Source organism: Melanerpes formicivorus, unplaced genomic scaffold (assembly GCF_026170545.1).
Source record: "Melanerpes formicivorus ecotype bairdi unplaced genomic scaffold, bMelFor1.0.p_v2 SCAF_40, whole genome shotgun sequence".
NCBI lineage: Eukaryota > Metazoa > Chordata > Aves > Piciformes > Picidae > Melanerpes > Melanerpes formicivorus.
The window spans coordinates 4,178,543-4,204,887 of record NW_027142392.1 but is presented as its reverse complement, the minus strand read 5'-3'; the positions used below and the strand labels follow the sequence as shown (position 1 = coordinate 4,204,887).

The following is a 26,345-nucleotide window of genomic DNA, read 5'->3' as shown; positions in this document are numbered from 1 at the left end:
GAGATTCATGCTTCCCTGCTGAACAGCCAGATGTTCCAGTGCAAACAATGTGCTGATAACAGAACCATCTTTGGAAATGTCACTGCTTAAGTGGTATTCACAGGATATTTTACATCACTGGAGAGTGATGAAGCAGCCGGCACTCTGGGGATTGTGTTGGTGGGCTGTAGTTTTGGGCCATGAATCATGATAGCTGTACTGAGCAGAGCCTTGTTTCCCCATCAAAACACAGCAGACAGCTTATTGCCCTGCCTTTGACACTGACAGGGTTTGGCACAAAACAGGGTAGCCCTTGGGATGCTTCATATCCATGTCCCAGGCAGCCTTCGATGACTGGGAATGTGTATATAGGGAAAGGAGGAAGAGAAGTCAAACCACTGTGGCTTAATTCATACCTTAACAAGATACTAACTTATTTGAAACTGATCCTACAGCCATGTCCAAACCTTCCATATTATCGTGTACTAAGTCCATCCAGCTGGGACTTATTATTCCACTGCTGCTCTAGCTAAACAGCAATTTGTTGTCAAATCCTGCCAAAGCTCTTTGGAAAGTTGAAGTTTAAGTGCTGTATTACAACAAGTCCCATGGAGAGAAGAAGGATGCACAGATGAGCTGCAAAACCAGCTTGAATGCCAAGACCTGGCACCAACTGTGAAGAGTTGAAGGAAAGGTTTGGTAAAGGATACATCTCTGCCTGACTTCACAGGAACAAAGCTTGAATCAGGAAAGGCTCCTGCCCAGGACAGAGACCTAAGCCTTATTTTTACATTCACAGCACACTGAGTTTGGTATCAACACCAACTGTAGGCTGACCTGGTGATGAGCCCTGCCTCACTGGCTGAGTGGGTTTGTTTTGCAGGCCAGTGCAGACCCAAGCCTGTCACCGATGCTTCATTACTTCTGTAGATCCTGTAGCTTCTTGTACATTATAAAAGCAGAACCAAAGGCATTAGCAGGGATCTGAGCCATTTTGTGCTGCCTGAACCATGCTGTAGCACCTGATGTACCAGCAGGTAGGTGGAAGGGGAAGCAGGGACACAGAGACCTGCCAAAAGCTTCTCAGCTGCTTTGAGGCATAGTTGGGATTACAATTCATGGTTCCTGAGTAGCAACCACCCTGTACTTAGGTATGTTTTTCTCTTCCTAAAATTAAAATATATCTAGCAAACCAAGTGCAAAAAGACAGAGATGATTTCACAACCCTGAGGTCCCCATTGGATAGGGCACTGAATATAACACACTTCCATGAAGCCTCTATTTAATTTTTCAGATTTAAAAGCTTTCTCTTTACATCAATTCATGCTTCAGTTCAATATTCAGGAAGAAATGCACTCATTGGGGATAATCCAACAACATTGCCCCAGGTTTTACAGCAGTTGTCAAGTTCTGGCTCTGCACCCCTGGCTGACCAACTTGCAGCACTTATTTTCAGCTGGATCATTAGCTACATCACAGTATCACAGTATCACTTAGGTTGGAAAGGACCTCGAGGATCATCGAGTCCAACCTATCAACACAGACCCCATGACTAGACCATGGCACCAAGTGCCACGTCCAATCTCCTCTTCAACGCCTCCAGGGTCGATGACTCAACCACCTCCCTGGGCAACCCATTCCAATGACAAATGACTCGCTCAGTGAAGAACTTTCTCCTCACCTCGAGTCTAAACCTCCCCTGGCGCAGCTTGAGACTCTGTCCTCTTGTTCTGGTGCTGGTTGCCTGGGAGAAGAGGCCAACCCCTTCCTGGCTACAACCACCCTTCAGGTAGTTGTAGAGGGCAATGAGGTCACCCCTGAGCCTCCTCTTCTCCAGGCTAAACAATCCCAGCTCCCTCAGCCTCTCCTCATAGGGCTCCTGTGTAGCTTGTAACAAATGGATTCTTTCCTTAAAAATTACACTAAAATCCCATTACTTGGGATCTAGGTAATCACTTAGCTAGCTCACCAGTTTATACCTGTTAGGGAGACACCCTCTTTAATCTTCTCATGTTTTCTAACCAAGTATCACTTTCTCTCAAATAAGGTTGTTCTGACACTCTGAGGATGATTTCTGGTTCATGTTCTCTGGCATATCTCAGAACAAATCAATACCTGTGGATGGCTGCTTGTGTGTAGCAGCAACATGCCCAGTTTGGAACCATTTAGGTTTATAGAATGATGGAATGGGTTGTGTTGGAAGGGACCTTTTAAAATCATCTAGTTTAATCCTCCTGCAGTGAGCAAGGACATCTTTAAACAGATCCAGCCTGACCTTGAATGCTTCCAGAGAGGTGGGCATCTACCACCTCTCTGGGCAGCCTGTTGCTGCAGCTTAGTGGAGCACGAAGTACTGAGCCCCTTAGGGTTTCAAGGGTGATTGGCAACAACAGCACCCATTAGAGAAACTGCAAATGTGGATCACTAAGGGTTTATGGTAGTTATGAGGAACCATTTAGTTCAAGCCTTCCATGCACCAGCCCATCTCTGTAAACACTGTGGTTTTGATAAGAGAACTTCTCAAGCATCACTTAAGTCTCACAGTGCTCTTCCCATGGGACACATAAGTGTTTTAAATCCCATAACTAGATCACCCAAAGTTACATAACTTTATGAGTGTGGCAAGAATGAGGCTAGAACTACACTCTATATCTTGAATTCTTACCCCTGTCCTTTTACTGGAGGTGTGGCTGGGCCCAGAGCTGGTCCACTTTTTTATGGGAGGAGAGGGACTGAGTCACTTTTTAAACATATTGACTACTGAAAACCTCCCCTTATGTAAGCTTTCTAGTTCTTTATACTCTCAAACATTCTATAACTTCGTGCTGGGCACAACCCCCACCTTGACTTATCAAGCAGCTCACAGAAACACCCCCTTTGTAAATAGAAAGGACTATCTGTTGAGACTCAAGTTCATACCACAGAAACCAGCCCAGCACTTTCTGTTCACCTGTTCCTGTGGCACAGAGCAGCTCCTTGTGCAGAGCAGTTACTACTCTGAGCTGCCTTGCACAGTAGGTATGAAGGCACTGGTGCTGCGGTCAGTATGCTGCTGCCACATCCTGGTGTAAGGATGTTTCTGCTGGATGGCAACAGGAGATGCAAAGCACAGGAAAAATGAGTTTAACAAATATTGCAGGGGATGGATTTACTAGGGCCTAGAAATTAGGTGGCCAAGACTGGAATGGGCTGCCCAGGGAGGTGGCTGAGTCACCATCCCTGGAGATGTTCAAGGAGGGACTGGATGTGGCACTTGGTGCCATGGTTTAGTAGTCATGAGGTCTGTGGTGACAGGTTGGACTTGATGATCCTTGAGGTCTTTTCCAATCTTATTGATTCCATGATTCTTGACAACGTTTTCCTGCAGAGCTACCAATCCAGCTTAATTCAGTTGCAAATTTTAGGGCAAGGTAGTGAAACCATTCTGTATTGGTAATGATTCATTTCTCAGTTCAGCCCTGCAACAGAGAGAGGGTTGAAAATCATTAAATGCAAACTTTGATGTTTTCATTTGGTTCTTTCTCTTTATTTTTCTTGCCTTTTTTATATTGAAGTTCTCAAGCCTATTAGGGGAGTTAGGTATCTAGAGCACCAGGAACCACCTGGGACACAGACAAGTCACCACCCAAACATAAGGCATGTGCTGCTGGTGCTTTCTGTTATTGCTCTTAATGTTTTATGGTGGCTTGTTTGTGTTAGAAAGAGAAGGAAGATAAGAGAAAACAGGAAAAGAAATTGAAGAAGAGCACTCTCAGAAAAAGCCAGAATCAGACCTTGGGTCTAACTGTGAATTTCAGAAGGTTGAGTAAAAAACCCCACATTTGATTTTCTGCTCCAGTGGAGAAAAGGGCCTTTTGCACATGCCTCTTGAAAGATATGGGATTGTATGAGAGATCTGATTTAATTACTATTTCTTATCCTGACAGAATTTTGCCCAGCCACTCAAATGCTGGTGAAGGGCAGGGCAGCTTCTGGACAGCTAAGCTGGAAGCTGTTTAACCACGGCAGAGCAATTGATTTGAGCAAAATGATTTGAGGCTCTGGCCAGCCTGATGTAGTGTGGGGTGTCCCTGCCCATGGCAGGGGGGTTGGAACTAGATGATCCTTGTGGTCCCTTCCAACCCTGACTGATACTATGATACTATTATACTAATTGAGCCTGACCTGCAGACACAGCAATCTCCCAAAAGTCACCCAAAACCCCTGGAAGGAGGCAGAATTTTGAACCTGGCTGATCACTTGGGTTAAGCCTCCTAGCATTGTGTAACTTCTTTGCTCCATTTCTCATTCCAGTAAAACTACTGACACCTCATACACTATGGGGACTTCATCACAGCAGACAACTTAATTATGTACCTTGGGAAGGATGCTGGGGTTCAAATACTTAATTCCAAAGGTGTCCTTAGAGAGATGTTCAGTCTGATGGTAAGAGACTGTCCTCTCAATAGGTGAGTTCCCATCAGAAAATGCTAAGAGCAGTGTGAAAATGGTCTTGTGGGAAGTGTAGAAATAAAGACATCTTGTTCCTCTGTAACCCATTCTCAGCAAGGGCTGATGTATGGCCAAGAGAAGATGACAAGGAAGTAGTTGTCCATAGAAGACTGGAGGCAAGAGTTGTGTTTACCAACTAAAAATAAGACATATTAAGCCTTTTACCTGGGGAGATGGGAGGAGAAGAAAGGGGAACAACGGAGTCCTGCATATTGGTCTGCAACAGAGAAGTCAGGCAAGCTGTGGGTGGAAAAAAGTGAGGAAATAGAGAAAAAGGAATGATACTTGCATTAAATTCCTGGGTGTAAATACATGAATACTTAAGATAGGAGTATTTTATCACAAGGTGGTTAGCCTGTCTAAAATCTAAGTCTTTTCGATGTGTCTTGGTGGGTGTGAAATTCTGAGAGTCCTTTTAGCTGGAGCTGTTCCTTGAGGACAGCTCACTGGCTCGTTCCCGCAGGTCTCTGCAGGGCAAGAGGAGTTAATGTTTGCACAGGGATCAGTTGCTTTTCTTGTTCAGTGTTTACCAGCTTGACTAACCAGGCACCACATTTGCTACCAGCAAGTAGCAAACTTAAATGCAATCTCAAATGCAAATACAAGCTTGGAGGCCCTGTTCACAACGTAAAAGGTAGTGACTGGAAGAAAGGATGGAGTCCTCAGCAGTGGCACATCAGGTCCACAGGTATGTCTAATACCCTCAGGAAATTCTTCCAATGTCTGAGTTAAATTCAACTCATTATATTTAGAGACTCTGTCTTGAACAAAAGATTAACTAAGTCCTTTAATGATTGTTTAAATGTCCCTGGCAGCCCTGATTATTACTGCTTGTATCTGTCTATTCAGTACTGCCTTGTGCTTTCTTTAGCCTTTTCCACCTGCATGAAGCCAAGGGAAATCTTTCTGAGACCAGCAGGTGATGGCTCAAACTCTCTGAAGAGGGAGAAAAGAACTCTAAGAGGTGCAGGAAGAGTCGAAATGCACCCCTTATGTGTAATAACTGCGTTCTTTATTTTGTAGGCATGTGTTAGTGTTTGGTAGATCTGTCGCCCAGCTCTCGTGTGTGGACATCAGAAAAGTTGTTGAATGTGACCACTAATTTGCATCTGTTCAGGATGTGGCTTATTTGCTGTCATGACTCATGATGTATAAGGATGTTAAATGTGTCATTGCTTTTCTGCAGAAGGGATGGGACTTGAAAAGCATGAGGCTGTATGTGCCTGGGTAAATTGCCAGTGTTTGCAGTGGTCCCATGCTATGGTCCTATTGTCTCTCAAACCTTTAGAGTTTAAGACTCTTTGAGGCCCAACTGTGAACCATGCAAAAGTTGAAATTCTGTGTTGTTCAGAGTGTGTTTGAATATACCTGGTATCGCTTCTTCCAGATCATCTTGTAGCCATTCTGCATTTAGCATCTAGGAAAATAATATTTGTTGTTGTTGTTGTTGTTAAAGTCCTAAAAGCATGGAAGCAACTGGGTCAGACTGTAAGGTCTCCTTCATCCTAGGGGCTAAGGGTGGATGATTTGAAGGGTCTGTGAAACAGGTATGAGCCTGATGCTACCTACCCTTAGCAGTGTCACTTCTTAAGTGCACTTAAGAAAGTGTGAGCTGGAAGGATATTGGACTCTTTGGCCACAAACTCCATGTATTTACCTGAAAATTTGAATTCTTTGGTCTCCACAGCCTTCTTTGCAGTGATTTGTATGTCACACTGAAGAACACTTGTACTGGTTTCTTATAAACTTGTTGCCTGAAGTCATTGAGTGCTCTTGTTCTGTGGTGTGCTCCTTCTCTGTTCATCTCTCTGTGTCACTGCTCACTGTACAGCTCATTTTCAAACACCAGAGCTTCAGTTAGACAACACAGTAAATTCAGGTACCCCTCCAGAACACAGTGGTCACATGAGGCTGTGCTGCCTGGGGATGAACTCTCCTTCCTGTTCAAGAGTGTTCCAAGAACAGATTAACTTTCTCACTTTTGGAGTTTATGCTAGATTGGGTATAATTCTGGCAAAAGATTGAGTGCTGCGCTTTGATCATTCTGACAGGTAATGTGATAATGCACCCACTCCTGGTTCAAATCTAGCATGACTGCCAGGTGACTGAGCCATACACAGATCTGGTATTTGTTATCAGGGAATCACCAGAGCATGAGAAATACTCTAAGGGGTCAGATCTAGTATCCATTTGGCACAATGCTATGTCTCCAGCAGTGGCAAAAGGAGGTGATATTCAGGGAGAGCACGTGAACTTGGCCATGTTTGGTGGTCCACCCCACCAGATAAATGTTCCAGTCCTTTAATCATCCTTGTAACCCTCTGTTGGACACTTTCTAGCATATCCTCTTGAAGTTGGGATCCCAAAAACTGGACCAAATAATCCAGATGTGGTCTCACCAGAGCAGAGAGGGGGAGGGGAACCTCTCTTGCCCTGCTGGTCACACTCTTCTTAATGCACCCCAGGATACTATCGGTCTTCATGGCCTCAAGGGCACATTGTTGTTAGGTCTACCTGCATTATTCTGGGATCATGTCTCACAATCTTGTGCAGGTTCACCAATGCTTCAGAGGCAAAATGCCACCCCTTGCCTCCTCCCTCCTTCCTAATATCCATCCTGATGATACCCAACACCATATTGGCTTTGTTTTACTGATGCTGCACGCTGAGCTGCTGACTCCAGAGACCACCATCAATGCTTTTGAGGGACACTTCTGTTTGTGGCTATTGCTGCACTTGGCCAGGGTAACCAATGGGGGCAGAGATGCAAAAGAGCACACAGGAGCACTCTGATGCCTTTCCATGTCTTGAACCTACAGCAGACTAAAAAGCTGAGATTGAAATTTGGTTTGCTTCAAAGATGGATTTTGCTCTTGGTGCCTGTGGAGTAATCTCAAGCTTGGCTGCTCCTTTTTCTGTCACTCCACTTCTGCAGTTCGGTCTTGAAGGTGTTTTGGTGTTGAGTAAACATAAAATTGTGGAAGACCATCCAGTTTCCACATCAGGCTGTATTAATGGCCTTTCTGTCCAGTTGTTCTCTGACTCCTGCTTTGCTTGAGACATTGAGGAAGGATGTTGACTTGCTGGAACAAGTCCAGAGAAGGGCAATGAAGTTGGTGAGGGGTTTGGAACACAAGCCCTATGAGGAGAGACTGAGGGAGCTGGGGTTGCTTAGCCTGGAGAGGAAGAGACTCAGGGGTGACCTTATTGCTCTCTACAACTACCTGAAGGGAAGTTGTAGACAGGCAGATGTTGGTCTCTTCTCCCAGGCAGCCAGCACCAGAACAAGAGGACACAGTCTCAGGCTGCACCAGGGGAGGTTTAGGTTGGATGTTAGGAAGAAGTTCTATACAGAGAGAGTGATTGCCCATTGGAATGGGCTGCCCAAGGAGGTGGTGGAGTCACCATCACCGGAGGTGTTCAGGAGGAGACTTGACAGGGTGCTTGGTGCCATGGGTTAGTTGTTTAGGTGGGTTGGATTGGATGATGGGTTGGACACGTTGATCTTGAAGGTCTCTTCCAACCTGGTTTGGTTTATTCTATTTTTTTTTGTCTTGCTACTACATTTCCAGTCATACTGGTTGGGTTCTGGCATTCTTTGGAATATGGCATCTGTGCACTTGCTGCACTTGTCTCCAGCATTATTAATGTTCCTCCTGGGTCTGGCCATTAAAATTGATTTGCTTTCTGTGAATACAACTTTTGAATGTTATCAGCTTCCCTTTCCAGCTTGCAGTAGCTTTTCCTTCATAGATAAATGCACTCCAAGTTTGCAGGTGTTTTCAGCTATTTGAGCACTGATGGTTACCAGGTTTGTTCAACTAGCAGATGCTTGCTTGCTTGGAACAGTTGGGCTGAAAAATATTGCCATTGTACTAAATAATTTGTGTTCCACTCTCCCCATTCAGTCCATTTGTCAGTAGAGACAATAACACTGAATAAGACTGAAGGAGTTGGGGCTGTTCAGTCTGCAGAAGAGAAGGCTCCGAGGTGACCTAATTGTGGCCTTCCAGTATCTGAAGGGGGCCTACAGGAAGGCTGGGGAAGGACTTCTCAGGATCTCAGGTAGTGATAGGACTAGGGGGAATGGAATGAAGCTGGAGGTGGGGAGATTCAGGCTCGATGTGAGGAGGAAGTTCTTCCCCATGAGAGTGGTGAAGCCCTGGAATGGGTTGTCCAGGGAGGTGGTCGAGGCCCCATCCCTGGAAGTGTTTAAGACCAGGCTGGATGAGGCTCTGGCCAGCCTGATCTAGTGTGGGGTGTCCCTGCCCATGGCAGGGGGGCTGGAACTAGATGATCCTTGTGGTCCCTTCCAACCCTGAATGATACTATGATACTATGATAACACAAAATTCTTGAGCAGCACAGGTTGTTTTTCCCTCTGAAACATGCAGCATGTTTGTTTGCTTGGAAAAACTGTAGCATGAAATCATGCCCACACAAAACAACTCCTGAACCAATGTGACTAATAATTGGGAGAAGAGTATAGAGCAATACACTAAATAAAAGTGAAGTTCTAGGTGGGTTCAAGTTCACCAATGGCACAAATCTGCTTGGGATTTAGGGACTGTTTCAGCTCTCAAAGTGAGAAGTAAAGAAAGTACATAAGCAGGGAATTTCAGCATTTCAAAGTGAAATTTTTTTCAGATATGCTGGAATGTTTTCCTTGACAATTCAAATTGGAAAGGGCCAAACTGCCTGCAAACAGAACCACATAAATTGCTACTATACAGTATGAATGTGAGAAATGTTGATTTGAGCAGGCAGGTGAAGCCTGCAACAATGGGATTTACATTTTCACCAGCAAATAAAGACAAATTAGTTACAGATTTCTGACTATGTCAGGTTTGTCTGGTTCATTTAAAATGATAAATCCACAGGCTTTTCTTTGATAAAAATAGTCTCTCAAGCTAACTTTTATTCTGCTGAGTGGTGGCTGTGCATGGCCAGGTTTTTAAAATAAATAAAATTAGATGAGAAGGGCAACAAGGCTGGGGAGGGGTCTGGAGCACAGCCCTGTGAGGAGAGGCTGAGGGAGCTGGGGTTGCTTAGCCTCAAGAAGGTGAGAAGAGAAGAAAAGGAGGCTCAGGGGAGACCTTACTGCTCTCTACAACTACCTGAAGGGAGGTTGTAGCCAGGTGGGGGTTGGTCTCTTCTCCCAGGCAGGCAACCAGCCCCACAACAAGAGGACACAGTCTCAAGCTGTGCCAGGGGAAGTTTAGGCTGGAGGTGAGGAGAAAGTTCTTCCCAGAAAGAGTGATTTGCCATTGGAATGGGCTGCCCAGGGAGGTGGTGGAGTCACCATCCCTGGTGGTGTTCAGAAGGGGATTGGATGTGGCACTTGGAGCCATGGTTTAGTTAGTCATGAGGTGTTGGGTGATAGATTGGACTTGATTATCTCCGAGGTCTTTTCCAACCTTATTGATTCTATGGAATCTATAAACCCAGAGCTTTCTCTTGTTCACTTTCAATAAAAGGAAAATCAGAATAGAATCTCATTTGGAAAGCAGAACTCCCTCTTAATAGCTCCTTGAGTTAATCAGAATCCAGCATAGAAAAGAGCTTGAAGATACTGCACTGATCACTTTTTTCCTCCCACTTTTTTCAGAAAGGGGCTGTTTGCTGGCATGAAGCTGAAGAAGAAAAAGAAAGGCGAGAAAGGGTTGACTATTACAAACAAAGACGCGCTGGGTAAGGCCTCGTAAACCAATATTGCAACTAAGAGCAGGTGGGGGATTAAATTACACCTCATTTCATGTGAACTCATTTGGTTTGTGTCTTAGGGCTTAGTATTGATAAAATGGGCAGTAAATTCCTCATCACTCCGAAGTAAGCAGAGAGCTAATTGTTTTTGACTTAACTGTTTAATTCAGCCCACATTCAGATTCCCTGAGTCCAGACTGCTATATCTGGTAGAGTAAACCAAAAACTCTCACTTTGATTCTTACCATGGGGAGACATTTTGGAAAGCTTTCTTTTCCCCCCCCTGCTCTAGTGATAGATAACTCATTTTATGTGTGTAATTCCTCCAGAAGGACTGCTGCTTCTAGACACCTTAACAAGTTGGTGGTGGCTGGATTGGTTGGCTCAATAAACCTGGGAGCTTAATGGTAATTCTCCTCTTAAATGTGCAGCAGTTTTTCAGTTAATGTTTTGTTTTTAATAATGTGTTTGGTTGGGGTTTTTTTAACCAACATGGATGCAACCACATGACATACAGAGTCTCCCATTTCTTCCCCTTAACACGGCAATCATTGCCAAGCTAAGGACACATCGCCCTGCACATCCTGCTGCTGTCATTTTTCTGGCATCACCATACTCCTCCTGTTCACCAAACTCTGCATTTCAGTCACAACAGAGTCTCCACCTCCTGTAATTGTATTTTATAATCTTGTGCCTCAGATTTCATGGCATTTTTGCAGCATGTTTAGTGCAGCCCTTGAATTACAGCCTTGTAATAAAGCAGCCATGTTTGTCTTGACTCTGTTGGGTAGAAACAAGAATACATCAGTGCTATAAGAACTATTTAGCTAAAGGACACTACTTTTAAAGAAGAATCCATCAGTGCTATAAGAACTATTTAGCTAAAGGACACTACTTTTAAACATATTTCTCCCTGGTCCTTACAGCAAGGGCTTTTGGGGCAGAGACAAATAAGCTTCTTATTAGTTACAAATATGTTGGAGTTCTTTTCCACTCCATGAAATCTACCATGCTCTGCAAGATTCACTATACTGTGGTTTGCTTCAGTCTGCCATGTGAATGCTCAGATTTCTGTTTAATTCTAATTACTGTGTTTGAATCACTGGATCATTTGGGATCCTTATGCTGTGTATTCATCTATTTCATTGACATCTTTGCTGGTTGTGACTGGTGAAGAGTCTGAATTAGGAAAGGTACAGCAAACACCAGTCCTCTCTTGCCTTGAGATTTGGGCAGTAGGGAAATGTTGTCAGGGAACCATTTACTGGATCCACACAGGGAGTAACTCCTGCAGCTCTGTGTGACAAGACTCTGGTATGCATGACACACACGTGGTTATTGAGAGGGGAAAGGACAGTGATTCAGGTATAAAAAATTCAGGAAAATGGAGCTGTAAAGGGGAAAAGAACCATTGCAAAGGGCTTACATCTCAATACAAACAACATAGAGCTCACAGAAAATGGTCCAGGCAGGGCGTCATGCTGACAAGACACCTGACCTCCAGCTGGGAGGAAGTTGTATCTTTTGTCGTCTCAGTGCAAACAACACAGACTATTACAAGCCCACAATCAAACAGCATGCACTAGAGTAAATAGGATATGGTGGGTAGTCATGGGAACTTGGGGCTACAGATGCAAAACTATGGAGAGATGCCTTTGCTTTGCCTCTAGGGCTGAAAATCAGGCTATGCCTACAAAGATGCAGAGTCAAGTTCATCATCCCTATATACTACAGAGGTTGGACAAGATCCAGAGTGGCAACTGGGGAGCACACAGGTTATATGAGTAGAGAACTTTCATGGAGCTGGCTGCCTTGCAACAGAAGGCAAAGTTGTCTCTGTATCTGTTTACTTCTGAGTAGGTGCTTGTGGGAGCCAGCCAAAAAAGGAATTTTCAGACCTGATGAGAGCTACCCAAGTGAGTTTTACTGTACGATATATGATCCTTCGCTACCAGTTGCTAAATGCCCCTCAAGTGAATACTACAACATTTTGTCTAGTTTTGTAATGTGAGCACAGTGCTGCAGAGTACTTGCAGAAAATATACTTGGATCTGTTCCCTTTCATTTTATGCAAGGTCATCCACAAGGTCACCTAAGTCCCTGGGTATTGCTAAGCTAGTCATCTTTGCTGTTGAAGGTACCACATGACAGCTTTTACAGCAGAAATAACTCAGGTACAGGGCCACTGAACTTTTCTTTCTCATAACTTTCACTATTGGACTGACAAATCTAACTATTAAACTTTCACTTAAAACACACAACTCCCTTCCCAAGGAAGACATTGAACACAGACATTCTTGACAAGGGGCTAAGATGTTGGCAGGGCTTCTGTCAGAGCAGGAGGAGAAATCAGAGCAATGCAGGAAGGGCTTCCCTGGCCAAATGTAGATGTGTACGTCTGAGCTAGTTGCTGAGATTCTGTTTGTGGTCAGGAAGGAAAATAAGCACTTCTGGAAGCTATTTGTCTCATCAGAGTATCACTCTGCAAGAGATCCATGAATCATCTTCAACTAGTTGTACAGCTATCTAGCTGCCTAGCTGTACAAGATTTTCTAGTTCATCATCTCTACAAAGTGGGATGGTGAAAAATTACATTAAACTCCACTTTGGTCACTTAGAAGGGATCGAAGTGAGTCAGACCGCTGCGACAAACCTTGGATGGCAGACTCACTGCTGGAAAGTAACATATTCAACCCTACTTTGTCTCTCTGTCTTTCTAGCAGATGAGAGATGGAGCAGTTGGGTGTGATTAGTGTGCATGTACCTGTTAGGAGTGCACAGGGATTGAAGACAGCAGCTACAGCCATGATTTATAAGGTGCATGACTTTCTGCAGGAGGGCAACTGATCACATCAATACTGCTCCATACAGACCAGTACTGTATCTCTGATTGTGATACCCAGATAAATAAAATATTCAGTTCATGCTGATGAGTTCACTGCTCTGTTGCAAGTTTCCTAGTAGAAATCAGAGGTGAGTTTATTTTCTTGATTGTTGTTTTCACCAGGTGATCATGATGAAAGTGCAAGTCTTCACCATGATACTCTCAGAATACAAGAGGAAGGAGAGGAAGACCAAATGACCAGTGACACACTGGCCAGTGCTTTTGGATCCCTAAGCCCAAAGAGGAAAAGGTGCTCCTTGGCATACCTTACCTAACATCCCTTAAGACACCTTTTCCATCCTCCTTGGGAATGGTGTTGTCCTAGGACAATACATCTGCTAAGAGAAAATCCATTTGTTGACAGCAGTGATGCCTTCACTCCTGCTCTCCTACATGGCAGAGTGGGATGTACTTGTCAGGAAAATATTATTAGGTTAAAACTGATTGTCACCAAATGCAGGGGGAGATTGAAATGGATGCTGACAGTCCCTCAACTGTGCTGATTAAGTCTGCTGATGAAAATGAGTTTAAAGAGGACAGCAACCACTATAGCCAAGAGCCTGTGTAGTTGCTTTTTATGTACAGGTGAGGAATGGAGCCAGATTTCATAGGATAAACAGAAGAATTGGTTCCCATGCACAGCTGGTAGCTGCATTGATCTGTGTGTGAATGCAAAACTTTCCCTATTATCAAGTATATGAGAAACACAGGGATGGGCTCTGCTGATGCAGTTAAGCCTAACAGCTCACAACCAAGCTACCTGCCATAATCAATGTTTGCTTAGTGGTGAGAAGTCTTTCCCACACGTCCTCAAGTACCAGCTCTTGCCTAGAGATGCCTAATGACCTCCTTCATCTTTCAAATAGGGCAAAGCTGGTGACCAGGATTCATGAAGAGGAGATGAAATCCCAGAACTACCAGGTGAGGAGGGGTGACAGCCCTTATATACTTGTGAAATCCACAGGCAGGCTGGCCATGAGCCCAGGAGTGCATGTGGCATTCTTGTACTCCACAGATTGCTATCACTATCATTGAGGCAAGACAGCTGGTGGGTGAGAACATCGACCCTGTGGTGATCATTGAAATAGGTGATGAGAAGAAGCAAACAACAGTGAAGGAAGGCACAAATGCACCTTTCTACAATGAGGTAGGTGCTGTCTTTTGAAGGAGACTCTTTCTTCAGTGGATATGGGTGGGCTCCAGCACTTGATAGCTCAAAAGGGGATGAAGTAAGCTTGTAGCACTTGTATGCTTGAGTAGGCAAGTCTGCCCATGAGCTGTTTGAGTTTCAAGCTTAGCCAAGCACCAGCAATAGCTCCTTTAGGTTTACTTTCTCTTGTCAAGATTTGTGCATCCTGTTCCCCACCCCCTCCACTGGATCCTGCCCTACTACCTGTGCTCTGCAGCTCTTTCAAATGACTCATTTAGGTGCTATGTCTAACCTCCCTTTTCTTCTGTTTCATTGTTCCAGCCTTTTCTTGGCATACATTTGTCCCAGCTGGTGACAAATGAGTCCAAAACAACTCCCTACACCAACTGGTCCTTTGGGTTTCCTTGTACCTCCTGTCCCTTTGACAATACTCTCTGATGCAGAGGGAGGGCCGCAGGCATTTGCAAAGGGCAGTGTTGTGCAGCTATGCAAGAAGGAGAATAGAACACAGGTCTGAGCCAGGGAGCAAGACCTTCCTATGTTCACCACTGCCTCCCTAGCAACTCCAGGGCTCTGTGTGGTAACCCAAAAAGCTAAACCATGCTGTGACAGCGCTGGCTAGCAGCACAAGGGCAATTCTGACCTGCTGTCTCCTTTTCCCACAGTACTTCCTATTTGATTTTGTTGGACCGCAGGTGTTCCTCTTTGACAAAATAATCAACATCTCTGTAAGTACCTAGGAAAGCAGTAGAGAGTGGTTCTGGCTGTTGCTGCTCATTACCTCTGTTTGGATTCTTCCTTATGCTGGCTGGGAAGAGACACAGTGACATTCTTTAACTGGCCTCTTTCTAACAGGTTATGCACAACAAACTGATCGGGAGTGTGTTGATAGGCTCCTTTAAAGTAGATCTGGGAACAGTGTATAGTCAGCCAGGTAAGCAGCGCATTTTCTGCCCTTTTTTTTTCTGTTATATGAGATATGAGGCAGGGAAAAAGAGGAGAAGGAGATAAAATAAATCTGGAAGGGTTGTTCTCTTATTTGAATAGCAGAGCACCAGAGACAGGTTTGGAAACAAGTTCAACACTGAAACCACTTTGACAACCTGCCCATTGATGGGAAGCACTTATTAAAGGGTGACTTTTCTTTAGGGAGTCAGAGTGGGCAGCAGAATGCTCTACAGAACCCAACTCACTCATTCATTATAGAGCATCCAGAACTCTCTCTTATGTGTTCAGGTAGAAGGGGTGGAGGGAAGCAGAAAAGGGTGGAGCATGGAAGGAATGGTGAGGAGAGTACAAGATGAGAGAGGTGCAAACCATAACAGGAGAGAGGAGGAGATGATGAAGAGGAGACCATGGGCTCACCTGACCTGCCATCCTCAGAGCTGTCCAGTGCTTTCTAAAACTTGAAGACAAAGAAAGATCACCCAGCCCTTTCTTGGCCTGTTTTTAGAACCACCCACAAAACTGGTGTCTTTCTCTTTTTCATAATTACTCAAGGACCTGGTCCTATTCCCAGTCTTTGGAATGGACATTTTTAGGCCACTTTCTATAGAAGTCCCACACAGTTAAGGAAAATTGCACAGACATTTGTGTCGCCCTCTTGTCAGTGCTCCTGCAAGAGTCAGTAGAGAGCACTGACCTGACTGAAGGGAGCAGCCTGTGTCTGTACTCAAACTGCCTTAGTCTCTGAATTAGGTCCTGTATTTCTTGCTCCTGGGTGTTTAAGTTTGTTCACTTTGCAGGTCATCAGTTTTGTGACAAGTGGGCACTTCTCACAGACCCTGCTGATATTAGGACTGGAGCCAAGGGATACCTGAAGTGTGACATCAGTGTGACTGGGAAAGGTGATGCAATACAAGCTACGCAGAAAACAGCTGATACTGAGGAGCAGATCGAAAAGTACTGCTTTCTTCTCTCCTAAGTACCTCAAGAGTCCTCTGCCCTCCTTTCAGTCAGGGTTAATAGCAGGATAGCATTGTACAGTTGGTTGTTCTTATGTGCTCAAAGAGAGTTTTTACAAAGCCCTCAACCAAACTAAAGGGCATATTGGAGTCACTTCTCAGCAGCTATTAGAGGTGACCGTGCCCTGGGGCTAAGTGCCAGATTATCCCTGACAGAAGATTCATTGATCTGAAACCAATGAAACATTTCTGAAAAGCAGAGAAGTAAGAAGAAAAAATATGAAGAAAAGCTATTCCCTCTCATCTATGAGATGTGTGTGCATGGATATCTTCTATATCTTTAGATAAAGAGGAAGCATTGGAGGTCAGGTGGGAGAGGGCTCTGAGCACTCTGATCTAGTTAAAGATGTCCCTGCTCACTGCAGGGGGGGTGGGGTGGATTAGATGATTTTTGAAGATACTTTCCAACCCAAAGCATTCTATGATTCCATGATAAATTCAAGTGTGTTAGCATTCTTCCTGTAAAACACAGACATTCAAGGTGGCCAAGTATGCTGCCAGCATACCTTTAAATGTTACAAGAGCAGTGTTTCTGGTCAATACTGACATACTGGGTCAAGGCCATGTAGGGCCATCAACACGATGGAGGGATGAAATACATGGTCCACAGGGAAAGGGGTGTGGGGATGGGAGAGAGGGGGTTGGTTTCTTGAGCCTTAAGAAGAGCAGGTGAAGAGGTATCCTACATGAAGAGGGTAGAGACAGAGTCTTCTCAGAGGAATACAGTAGAAGGGTGCGAGTCTTTGGACTCAGGTTAGAACAAAGGAATTTCAGAACAGATAGAAGATTTTGGTTTTTTACCATAAAGGTGGTCAAAAGTAAGAGGGTCCCAGAGAGAGTGGGGAATCTCCATCCTTAGAGAGAGTCAGAACTTACTGGGCAAGATCCTGAGCAACCTGATCTAACTGACCCTGGTTCTATATCACATGGACAAGTTTGCCTTGTAACAGTCCATAATGTTCTCATGTTAATTAGGAAATGTTTTGGTTTAGATGCTAAAGCAAAGGTTTATGCCTTTTTGTGTCTTCTCAGGATGCAAGCTAACTCAAGATGACAACTTTGTTGGGAAAAGCATAACTCCATTTTCTGACTTGTCCATTTTAAGGAAATGACTTCCATTTTCTTTCAGGAACCTCTTGATCCCCAAAGGTTTTCCATCTGAAAGACCGTGGGCCAGATTCTACGTGAGAATTTACAAAGCCGAAGGACTTCCGAAGATGAACTCCAGTATCATGGCCAATGTCACCAAAGCATTCATAGGGGACAGTAAGGACCTTGTGGATCCATATGTGGTGGTCATGTTTGCAGGTCAAATGGTAATTGAGATCCTTCTGATCACAAATGTAGGCCTTCTTCCCTACGGGTTATGCTACAGGCTGGTGATTAAGCACTGGCTCTGGGAATGGAGCGAGCCTGGCCCAGGGTGGGTCTTCGTGGGGGCTCTGCATACCTAGCATGCAGGCTTATGCTTGGAAAAGGAACTGCAGTGATCATATTTCATGCTAGAAAAATGGACTCAGTTAAACTAATTCCACTGGTACCTGCAGCCTGGTAGCTGCAATGAGTTTAATCTTTTCTGAGGGAAACTGCAGTGCATCACCACCCCCCAGGTATTTCAAAAGCTGTTTGGAGGCGTTCAATTTGCAGCAGGAAGGCCAAAGTCTGGCTTCACAAATCTGTTTTGTACACAAGGGCCACGAAGGATTAGATTTTATTGCAGGCTCTGCTGCGTGCAGGTGCGAACTCTTTAGCCATAGTGTGGTCATTTATTAGATATGAAGGGAAAGTAAGGAGCTAATAGAAAAGCTGAGCTGCTTGCAGGATATTTGTGCTTTAAAAAATGGCTGAAGAGATGTTGCTGGGGGGTTGTAGACAGGCAGAGGTTGGTCTCCTCTCCCAGGCAGCCAGTACCAGAACAAGAGGACACAGTCTCAGGCTGCGCCAGGGGAGGTTCAGGCTGGAGGTCAGGAGGAAGTTTTACCCAGAGAGAGTGATTGTCCATTGGAATGGGCTGCCTGGGGAGGTGGTGGAGTCACCATCACTGGAGGTGTTCAGGAGGAGACTTGACAGGGTGCTTGGTTGCATGGGTTAGTTGATTAGGTGGTGTTGGATAGTAGGTTGGACACGATGATCTTGAAGGTCTCTTCCAACCTGGTCTATTCCATTCTATTCTATTCTATTCTATTCTATTCTATTCTATTCTATTCTATTCTATTCTATTCTATTCTATTCCATTCCATTCCATTCCATTCCATTCCATTCCATTCCATTCCATTCCATTCCATTCCATGCAATTTCCACTGTATGAATTGCCATTCTCCAGAGTCTCACCCCTCTATGGATGTATTTGCTGGGCTTTCATTGCAGGGTCGGACAACAGTGCAAAAGAACTGTGCAGATCCAATATGGCACGAGCAGATTGTCTTCAAGGAAATGTTCCCTCCCCTCTGCCGGAGAGTCAAAATCCAGGTCTGGGATGAAGGCAGCATGAACGATGTGGCCTTAGCCACCCACTTCATTGACCTGAAGAAAATATCAAATGAACAAGATGGTGACAAAGGTAAAATGTCTATTCCAGAACATGCCCTTAAAGTAAAATCTACTTGCTCAGAATCTGGGCACTGGCTGGCCCCATTTCAGGAATGCCTAGAGCTCAAGTGAACATCCCTAGTTTTTGCTAGTTTTCAGAGATCTCCTCTCACCTAATTTGAAGTTATATTATGATATGCTCGGTGCATGGTGGTCTGCCACTGCCTTTCTCGTTACAGGGCTGCTATCAAATTTGGTACCTTCTCTGTGACTGGGGCACATCCATTAGGGATGACTGATGTAAGTTTATAGTTCATGTGATTTTTGGTTGGGCGACAAAAGCACAGGGAGCAAACCTTGGGCAGAGTAAACTTGTGTTTTTGAGCTACCCAGTAAGAGCAAAGTATTTAGGCAAAGCTCAGCTGGGTGCTGTCACAGCTCGAGGAGGTACCATGGACTGACATGTTTATCCTCACATATATGAGGTCAAGCTCACTATCTGGAGTCTTTTCAGTGATTTATGTGTGTATTATGGCCAGTTATCATAGCTCAGCAAAGGGAGAGTAAGTGCATAACTGGCAATTCAAACATCTGAGTCCTTTAACAGAAACTGAAAGATAAATCATATAAACTGAGTGGTGGCACAGTCTTGGGAACAGTTTAGACAAGCTGAGAAAGCCTTTATTCCACTCCCACTGTGTCACAGCCCTCAGTCAATAGAAGCAAGCTAATTTTTTCAAGAGGTGCAGTAGACACCATGCCCCAGCACATGCAGTATGAGCACTTTCTGAGAAAGCTCCATGCTGACAAGGTCCCTGGTTGTGTATAAGCAGAGACTCCCTGGTGCCTAAGAATCACCCTGCAAAACAGTGCTCTATATGAGGCAGTCCTCATGCTTAGGTTGGTCTCTTCTTCCAGGCAGCCAGCACCAGAACAAGAGGACACAGTCTCAGGCTGTGCCAGGGGAGGTTCAGGCTGGAGGTCAGGAGGAAGTTTTACACAGAGAGAGTGATTGCCCATTGGAATGGGCTGCCTGGGGAGGTGGTGGAGTCGCCATCACTGGAGGTGTTCAGGAGGAGACTTGACAGGGTGCTTGGTTACATGGGTTAGTTGATTAGGTGGTGTTGGATGATAGGTTGGACGCGATGATCTTGAAAGTCTCTTCCAACCTGGTCTATTCTATTCTATTCTATTCTATTCTATTCTATTCTATTCTATTCTATTCTATTCTATTCTATTCTATTCTATTCTACTCTACTCTACTCTACTCTACTCTACTCTACTCTACTCTACTCTACTCTACTCTACTCTACTCTACTCTACTCTACTCCACTCCACTCCACTCTACTCTACTCTACTCTACTCCATTCTACTCCATTCTATCCTAATAATTTGGTCCAGGTCTGGCTTTTAGTGCCCAAGAGGCAAGATTTTTTTGAAGCAGACACTGAGGAGAGTGTGCTAGCACCTAACAGAAATGACATGAAAGTGCTTTATCTCCAGGGTTTTTGCCTACCTTTGGGCCTGCCTGGATTAATCTCTATGGCTCACCCAGGAATCACAGTCTCATAGATGACTACCAGGAGCTTAATGAAGGTTTTGGAGAAGGAGTCTCCTTCAGGGGACGTCTCTTCATTGAGATTGCTGTAGAGATCCTTTCAGGAGGGGCACGTGAGTCAAAGTTCTCAAGTGTTATCAAGGACATCAAATTGCCATCTAAAGACTTCAAAGCATCCAAAGGAAAAGACAAGCCCGAGAAAGCAGGAGAGGATCGGAAGTCAGCTTCTCCTTCAGATAAGATGAACTCAACTGAAGTGGAAGTCGAGCCGTTTGATGTGCCTTCAGAGGTCGGTATGATACTAAGGTATTGATTGACATGTGCTCCTAAACCCCCAGGCATGGCACTGAGGTGTGGAGTTTGGTTCAAGACATGGAACACTGTTCTTATATGCTCCCCACAGCTTCTCTCTGCTTCCAGAGTCTTGGGAGCTTCCCATAGTATTGTAGCACAGGTGAAGCATTAATGTGTGCCTATAACTCATAAAAAGTAGGACTTGGTTGCCATAAAACAGTCTCTGCATTAGCTGCATCCATATGCTGCTGCTAGAAATGTGTATGACATAATATCTGCTCAATGACAGAGAGCCAATGGGGGCTGCTGGCAATTTTAAAGTCTGATTTCTTGAATTCAAGAAAATCAGTTGTTGATTAAAGTCAGCAGGGAATCACTGACATAGAGAACTTGTACAAGTGCTGAGATGCACAGCCGAGCCTGTTTCACTGCCCTGCATCATCAATGCAGTCTTGGATTGCTAATCTCTTGGGGAGAGTAGCTGCAAATCATGTGCTCAGTCTCAACATGCTGTTAATTCATGTTACTTTCCTAACTCCACCTGTTGTCCTGCATTACATCATAGAAAGATCTGCGCTCTGATGCTTGGGGAAGGTTGTGCTGTTGTGGCAGGGGATGAGGGCTCGGGTCCCAAACCAATACCTGAGCTTTGATTCTCTGCACCATCGCATCACCAGCTGAGAGCAACAGGACATTGGTGCATAGCCCATCTCTGTACTTTGTTACCCAGGAAATAGGAAGAAAAATATTCTCATGACTAATTATCTCCCCATTTTGGAATGTCATTCATCAAAATTCCAGTAAAGGGTAGTGAGTCTTATGTAATCAGCTGTGATACGAGGATGATCAGAGGGCTGGAGCACCTTTCCTGTGAGGACAGACTGAAGGAGTTGGGGCTGTTCAGTCTGGAGAAGAGGAGTCTCTGAGGTGACCTCATTGTGGCCTTCCAGTATCTGAAGGGGGCCTACAGGAAGGCTGGGGAAGGACTTCTCAGGATCTCAGGTAGTGATAGGACTAGAGGGAATGGAATGAAGCTGGAGGGGGGGAGATTCAGGCTAGATGTGAGGAGGAGGTTCTTCACCATGAGAGTGGGGAAGCCCTGGAATGGGTTGTCCAGGGAGGTGGTTGGGGTGCCATCCCTGGAGGTGTTTAAGCCCAGGCTGGATGAGGCTCTGACCAGCCTGATGTAGTGTGGGGTGTCCCTGCCCATGGCAGGGGGGTTGGAACTGGATGATCCTTGTGGTCCCTTCCAACCCTGACTGACACTATGATACTATGATACTATGATATAGGTGGACAATATTAAGACCAAAGTCACCTAAACTTACCTCTTTCCCCAATTATTTCAGTCTCTCAGAGAAGAGGTATTATTTGTTCCTACAAGTTGTGCCACAATGACCACCTCAATCCAGTAGATCTAAGACAGTAACACAGCTGCTAGAGACTCCTCTGTGCTGTAAAAAAGAATAGAAGGTTAATTAAATGTAAATTTTCTGCCTCTTTCTTCTCCAATAGATCTATGAAGAGAGATTTGAGGAATTCCTCCTCTTTGGGGCATTTTTTGAAGCCACAATGATTGATAGGAAGGTGGGGGACAAGCCAATAACCTTTGAGGTTTCTGTTGGTAAGTGTGTTAAGCTCTTCTCCAAAGTAGAGGGAGTCTCAGGAGCAGAAGGATGATATGTGCCATTGACAGCTGTGTCTCAGGGGTCAGAAGTCAGCTTCAGAACAGGGTTTATATTTGAATTAAACCCTGATCATCACTTTTCTGCATAGCAGTCAAACTGGGCATACTGATGCCTAGCTATCTCTACTCCCAGGTGCCCTGTATTAGTACAAATCCTCTCAATCACTATATACAGCAACTCACCCAGTATTTAGCCTCCTAACCTCTTGGGAGACCAAACTCAATTTGCTTCAGGGTTCATTCTGTGGTGCCCACTGGAATTAGTTCCTGGCAGGGAAGATCCACTTGGACCATCTTGGCCAACCCCATTGGGCTACATGTAAGTCTGTGAAAGTGGCATCCAGGTGATATACAGCCAAGCAGCAAAATGCATACACCAGCTTATTCTCTAAGATTCTCCTGGTAAGTCCTGTCCTCTCTGAGCAAAGCAGGACTGTACTGCGTAAGCAACCTCCTCATAGTGGAGCTGAATTGTCCTCAGGAGCAGACTAAAGAGAGAATGAAACTATTTTCATAGACATTGAGTATTTTCAAAGCAAGAAGAAATTTCCCTTAAGAGAGAAGCTTGAATAGGTTTCATTTCCCTTGAAGAGGTTTGCTCATCTCTGTGCCAGCCCCACTAAGAGTCTAAGTGCACACTGGCACCCTGACACTTCCTATTGTTGTGCTTATGTACCCCAGTGTTGCTGTCTACAACCTTCAAGCCAATCATCTGTTTAAGTGTTTAAGAACAGACTGGATCAGGCACTTGGTGCCGTGGTTTAGTTGATTGGATGGTGTTGGGTGATAGCTTGGACTTGATGGTCTTGAAGGTCTTCTCCAACCTGGTTGATTCTATTCTATTCTATTCTATTCTATTCTATTCTATTCTATTCTATTCTATTCTATTCTATTCTATTCTATTCTATTCTATCCTATCCTATCCTATCCTATCCTATCCTATCCTATCCTATCCTATCCTATCCTATCCTATCCTATTGGATGGTATTGGGTGATAGCTTGGACTTGATGGTCTTGAAGGTCTTCTCCAACCTGGTTGATTCTATTCTATTCTATTCTATTCTATTCTATTCTATTCTATTCTATTCTATTCTATCCTATCCTATCCTATCCTATCCTATCCTATCCTATCCTATCCTATCCTATCCTATCCTATCCTATCCTATCCTATCCTATCCTATTGGATGGTATTGGGTGATAGCTTGGACTTGATGGTCTTGAAGGTCTTCTCCAACCTGGTTAATTCTATCCTATCCTATCCTATCCTATCCTATCCTATCCTATCCTATCCTATCCTATCCTATCCTATCCTATCCTATCCTATCCTATCCTATCCTATCCTATCCTATCCTATCCTATCCTATCCTATCCTATTCATCTCTTCACTTGTAACCTTGTGTCTCTAGGGAACTTTGGGAATATCACTGATGGAGTGTCAGCAGGAGCTGGAAGGAAAAAGAAGAAACGTAATGAAGAAGCAGAAGAAAGCCTGCTGCATGAGGTGGAGGATGAAATTTCTCATGACCTTGGAGTACCCCTGATATCCACCACACCTCCTGAGAGGCCACTGATCACAGGTGGGAACAGGTGAGGATCTGTGCTTCAAAACCTTATCATGCAGGACTCTGGCTTTCTGGCAGCAATAAACGGGTTGTGTGGAACTGAGGCTTTCAAACTCTCAATTACACCTTTCTCAACAGTAAATTGATCACCTAGTGATTAGGCTCCACTGAAGTGAATTACACTCTTCTTCTGATCTTGGCCTTATGGACTCTTGAACTACTGGTGTTTCCAAAAGGGCTGTCTTCTAACAACTATACATTGGAAAGCTATTGGAAAGTGCAACCTCTTCAGTGCTGGTGTAAGGTCCCATCTCTGATTACAAGCAACATCCACCTAGTGATTAGCTCCTGAAGCAGAATAACAAAAGACGCTGAAATCAGGTCAAGACAAGGTCAGCTTCCCAGAACACTTTCAAGAGCTAATATTTATAGATGGAGACTTAAATAGTAACAGAGGAAACAGTTATTGAAAAAAAGACTGCAGCAATGGATGAAAACATGCAGAACAGTTCTTCTAAGTGGCCCTGTTTATTAACAGAAGTGTAGAGGTTTAACTCATATCAAAGCTGCTGATAAAAAGAACTAGTTTCTTTGTTGCTTGGGTAAGTAGCACAGTCCCTGATAATGCTTGGATGACAAAACTAGATATAACCTCACTCTTTAGAAGGCCAGGCACTGCTAGGCAATGTACAGCTGTAAGGATAAGGTAGGAAAGAGAGGATAAGGTAGGAGAGGCTGAGGGAGCTGGGGTTGCTTAGCCTGGAGAAGAGGAGACTCAAGGGTGACCTTATTGCTCTCTACAACTACCTGAAGGGAGGTTGTAGACAGGCAGAGGTTGGTCTCTTCTCCCAGGCACCCAGTACCAGAACAAGAGGACACAGTCTCAGGCTGCACCAGGGGAAGTTTAGGCTGGATGTCAGGAAGAAGTTCTATACAGAGAGAGTGATTGCCCATTGGAATGGGCTGCCTGGGGAGGTGGTGGAGTCGCCGTCATTGGAGGTGTTCAGGAGGAGACTTGATGGGGTGCTTGGTGCCATGGGTTAGTTGTTTAGGTGGGTTGGATTGGTTGATGGGTTGGACACGATGATCTTGAAGGTCTCTTCCAATCTGGTTTATTCTATTCTAAATAGCAACCTGTATCTACTTGATTTCTGGACCTCCCTAAACTGAAAAAGTACTTTTATCCTTTCTTGGGATCAATGGCTTAGCCAGATTAAATAAGAGTTAGTGGAAGGAAACAGGAAGGAAAGTACCATCATAGAGGTTTTTGTTTCTGCAGCAAATAAAGTGAAGGGGAAACCACCAATGTTTAACAGAAAGATAGTTGCCTCTCCTCATTAACAGGACTGCAGATTTGGGTACAAGCTGAGTTATTGTTCTCCCTAAGAGACTGTGGGATTTTTATTTTTCCCCCTTAACAAGGATTTACATTTAACAAACCACTGCAAAAGAATGAATCATTCTTTAATCATCCTTTAAATCTGCTATTTGCTTCCTGGCTCACTCCAGTATTAACAAAGTTGTCCAATATTAAAAATCCCTTCTGCTCAAACTGATGTAAAATGCTGCTGCTTTTTATCCCTAAAACAGTTTATCCAACTACAGATATCAACTAATAACTATGTGACTGTCATCTCATATTGGCATATTAGTGATCTCATCACTGGATGTTTTAAGTTCCTGTGTCAGGAGCAGTGTGGCCAGCAGGAGCAGGGAGGTCATTCTGCCCCTGTACACTGCACTGGTTAGGCCACACCTTGAGTCCTGTGTCCAGTTCTGGGCCCCTCAGTTTAGGAAGGAGGTTGACTTGCTGGAACGAGTCCAGAGAAGGGCAACGAAGTTGGTGAGGGGTTTGGAACACAAGCCCTATGAGGACAGACTGAGGGAGCTGGGGTTGCTTAGCCTGGAGAAGAGGAGGCTCAGGGGAGACCCTGTTGTTCTCTACAACTACCTGAAGGGAGGTTGTAGACAGGCAGAGGTCGGTCTCTTCTCCCAGGCAACCAGCACCAGAACAAGAGGGCACAGTCTCAGGCTGCACCAGGGGAGGTTTAGGCTGGAGGTTAGGAAGAAATTCTACACAGAGAGAGTGATTGCCCACTGGAATGGGCTGCCTGGGGAGGTGGTGGGGTTACCATCATTGGAGGTGTTCAGAAGAAGACTTGATAGGGTGCTTGGTGCCATGGGTTATTTGATTAGGTGGTGTTGGATGATAGGTTGGACACGATGATCTTGAAGGTCTCTTCCAACCTGGTTTATTCTACTTCTATTCTATTCTATTCTATTCTATTCTATTCTATTCTATTCTATTCTATTCTATTCTATTCTACTCTACTCTATTCTATTCTAATCAGTACTTATGGGATATCCAATATTTTAAGTAAACTCTGCACTTCAGAATCATAAATGAACAATAGAAAACAATCTCCATTTTGGAGATTAAACCCACTAATTAATTAAAGGAGCAAGCAGAGCAACAAGACTTCCAACACAGCCACCATGAAATTACTAGGGCTTTTCTGCATTGTGGTAAACATGCATCGCAAG

General features: G+C 44.4%; 1 protein-coding gene and 1 long non-coding RNA gene across 4 annotated transcripts in view; one reads left to right on the top strand and one right to left on the bottom strand.

The window, feature by feature from the left end:
* LOC137451244 (uncharacterized) overlaps positions 1-26,345 on the bottom strand; it is a 252,222-nt gene that overhangs the window by 140,079 nt on the left and 85,798 nt on the right. The window lies entirely within an intron of this gene.
* The window catches only part of LOC137451233 (fer-1-like protein 6), a 70,351-nt gene that overhangs the window by 6,922 nt on the left and 37,084 nt on the right, over positions 1-26,345 (top strand). For 2 of the 3 annotated variants that reach the window (XM_068158582.1, XM_068158584.1), the window contains exons 1-13: positions 4,993-5,158; positions 10,079-10,161; positions 13,181-13,307; positions 13,924-13,978; positions 14,073-14,204; positions 14,873-14,935; positions 15,063-15,141; positions 15,953-16,109; positions 17,301-17,487; positions 18,539-18,731; positions 20,204-20,547; positions 22,068-22,176; positions 23,646-23,826. In XM_068158582.1, the coding sequence (XP_068014683.1) occupies positions 5,124-5,158; positions 10,079-10,161; positions 13,181-13,307; positions 13,924-13,978; positions 14,073-14,204; positions 14,873-14,935; positions 15,063-15,141; positions 15,953-16,109; positions 17,301-17,487; positions 18,539-18,731; positions 20,204-20,547; positions 22,068-22,176; positions 23,646-23,826 (1,745 nt within the window). In that variant the 5' untranslated portion in view covers positions 4,993-5,123. Of the gene's footprint in view, positions 1-4,992; positions 5,159-10,078; positions 10,162-13,180; positions 13,308-13,923; positions 13,979-14,072; positions 14,205-14,872; positions 14,936-15,062; positions 15,142-15,952; positions 16,110-17,300; positions 17,488-18,538; positions 18,732-20,203; positions 20,548-22,067; positions 22,177-23,645; positions 23,827-26,345 lie in introns of those variants that run through there. The other variant, XM_068158583.1, reaches the window with a different exon arrangement.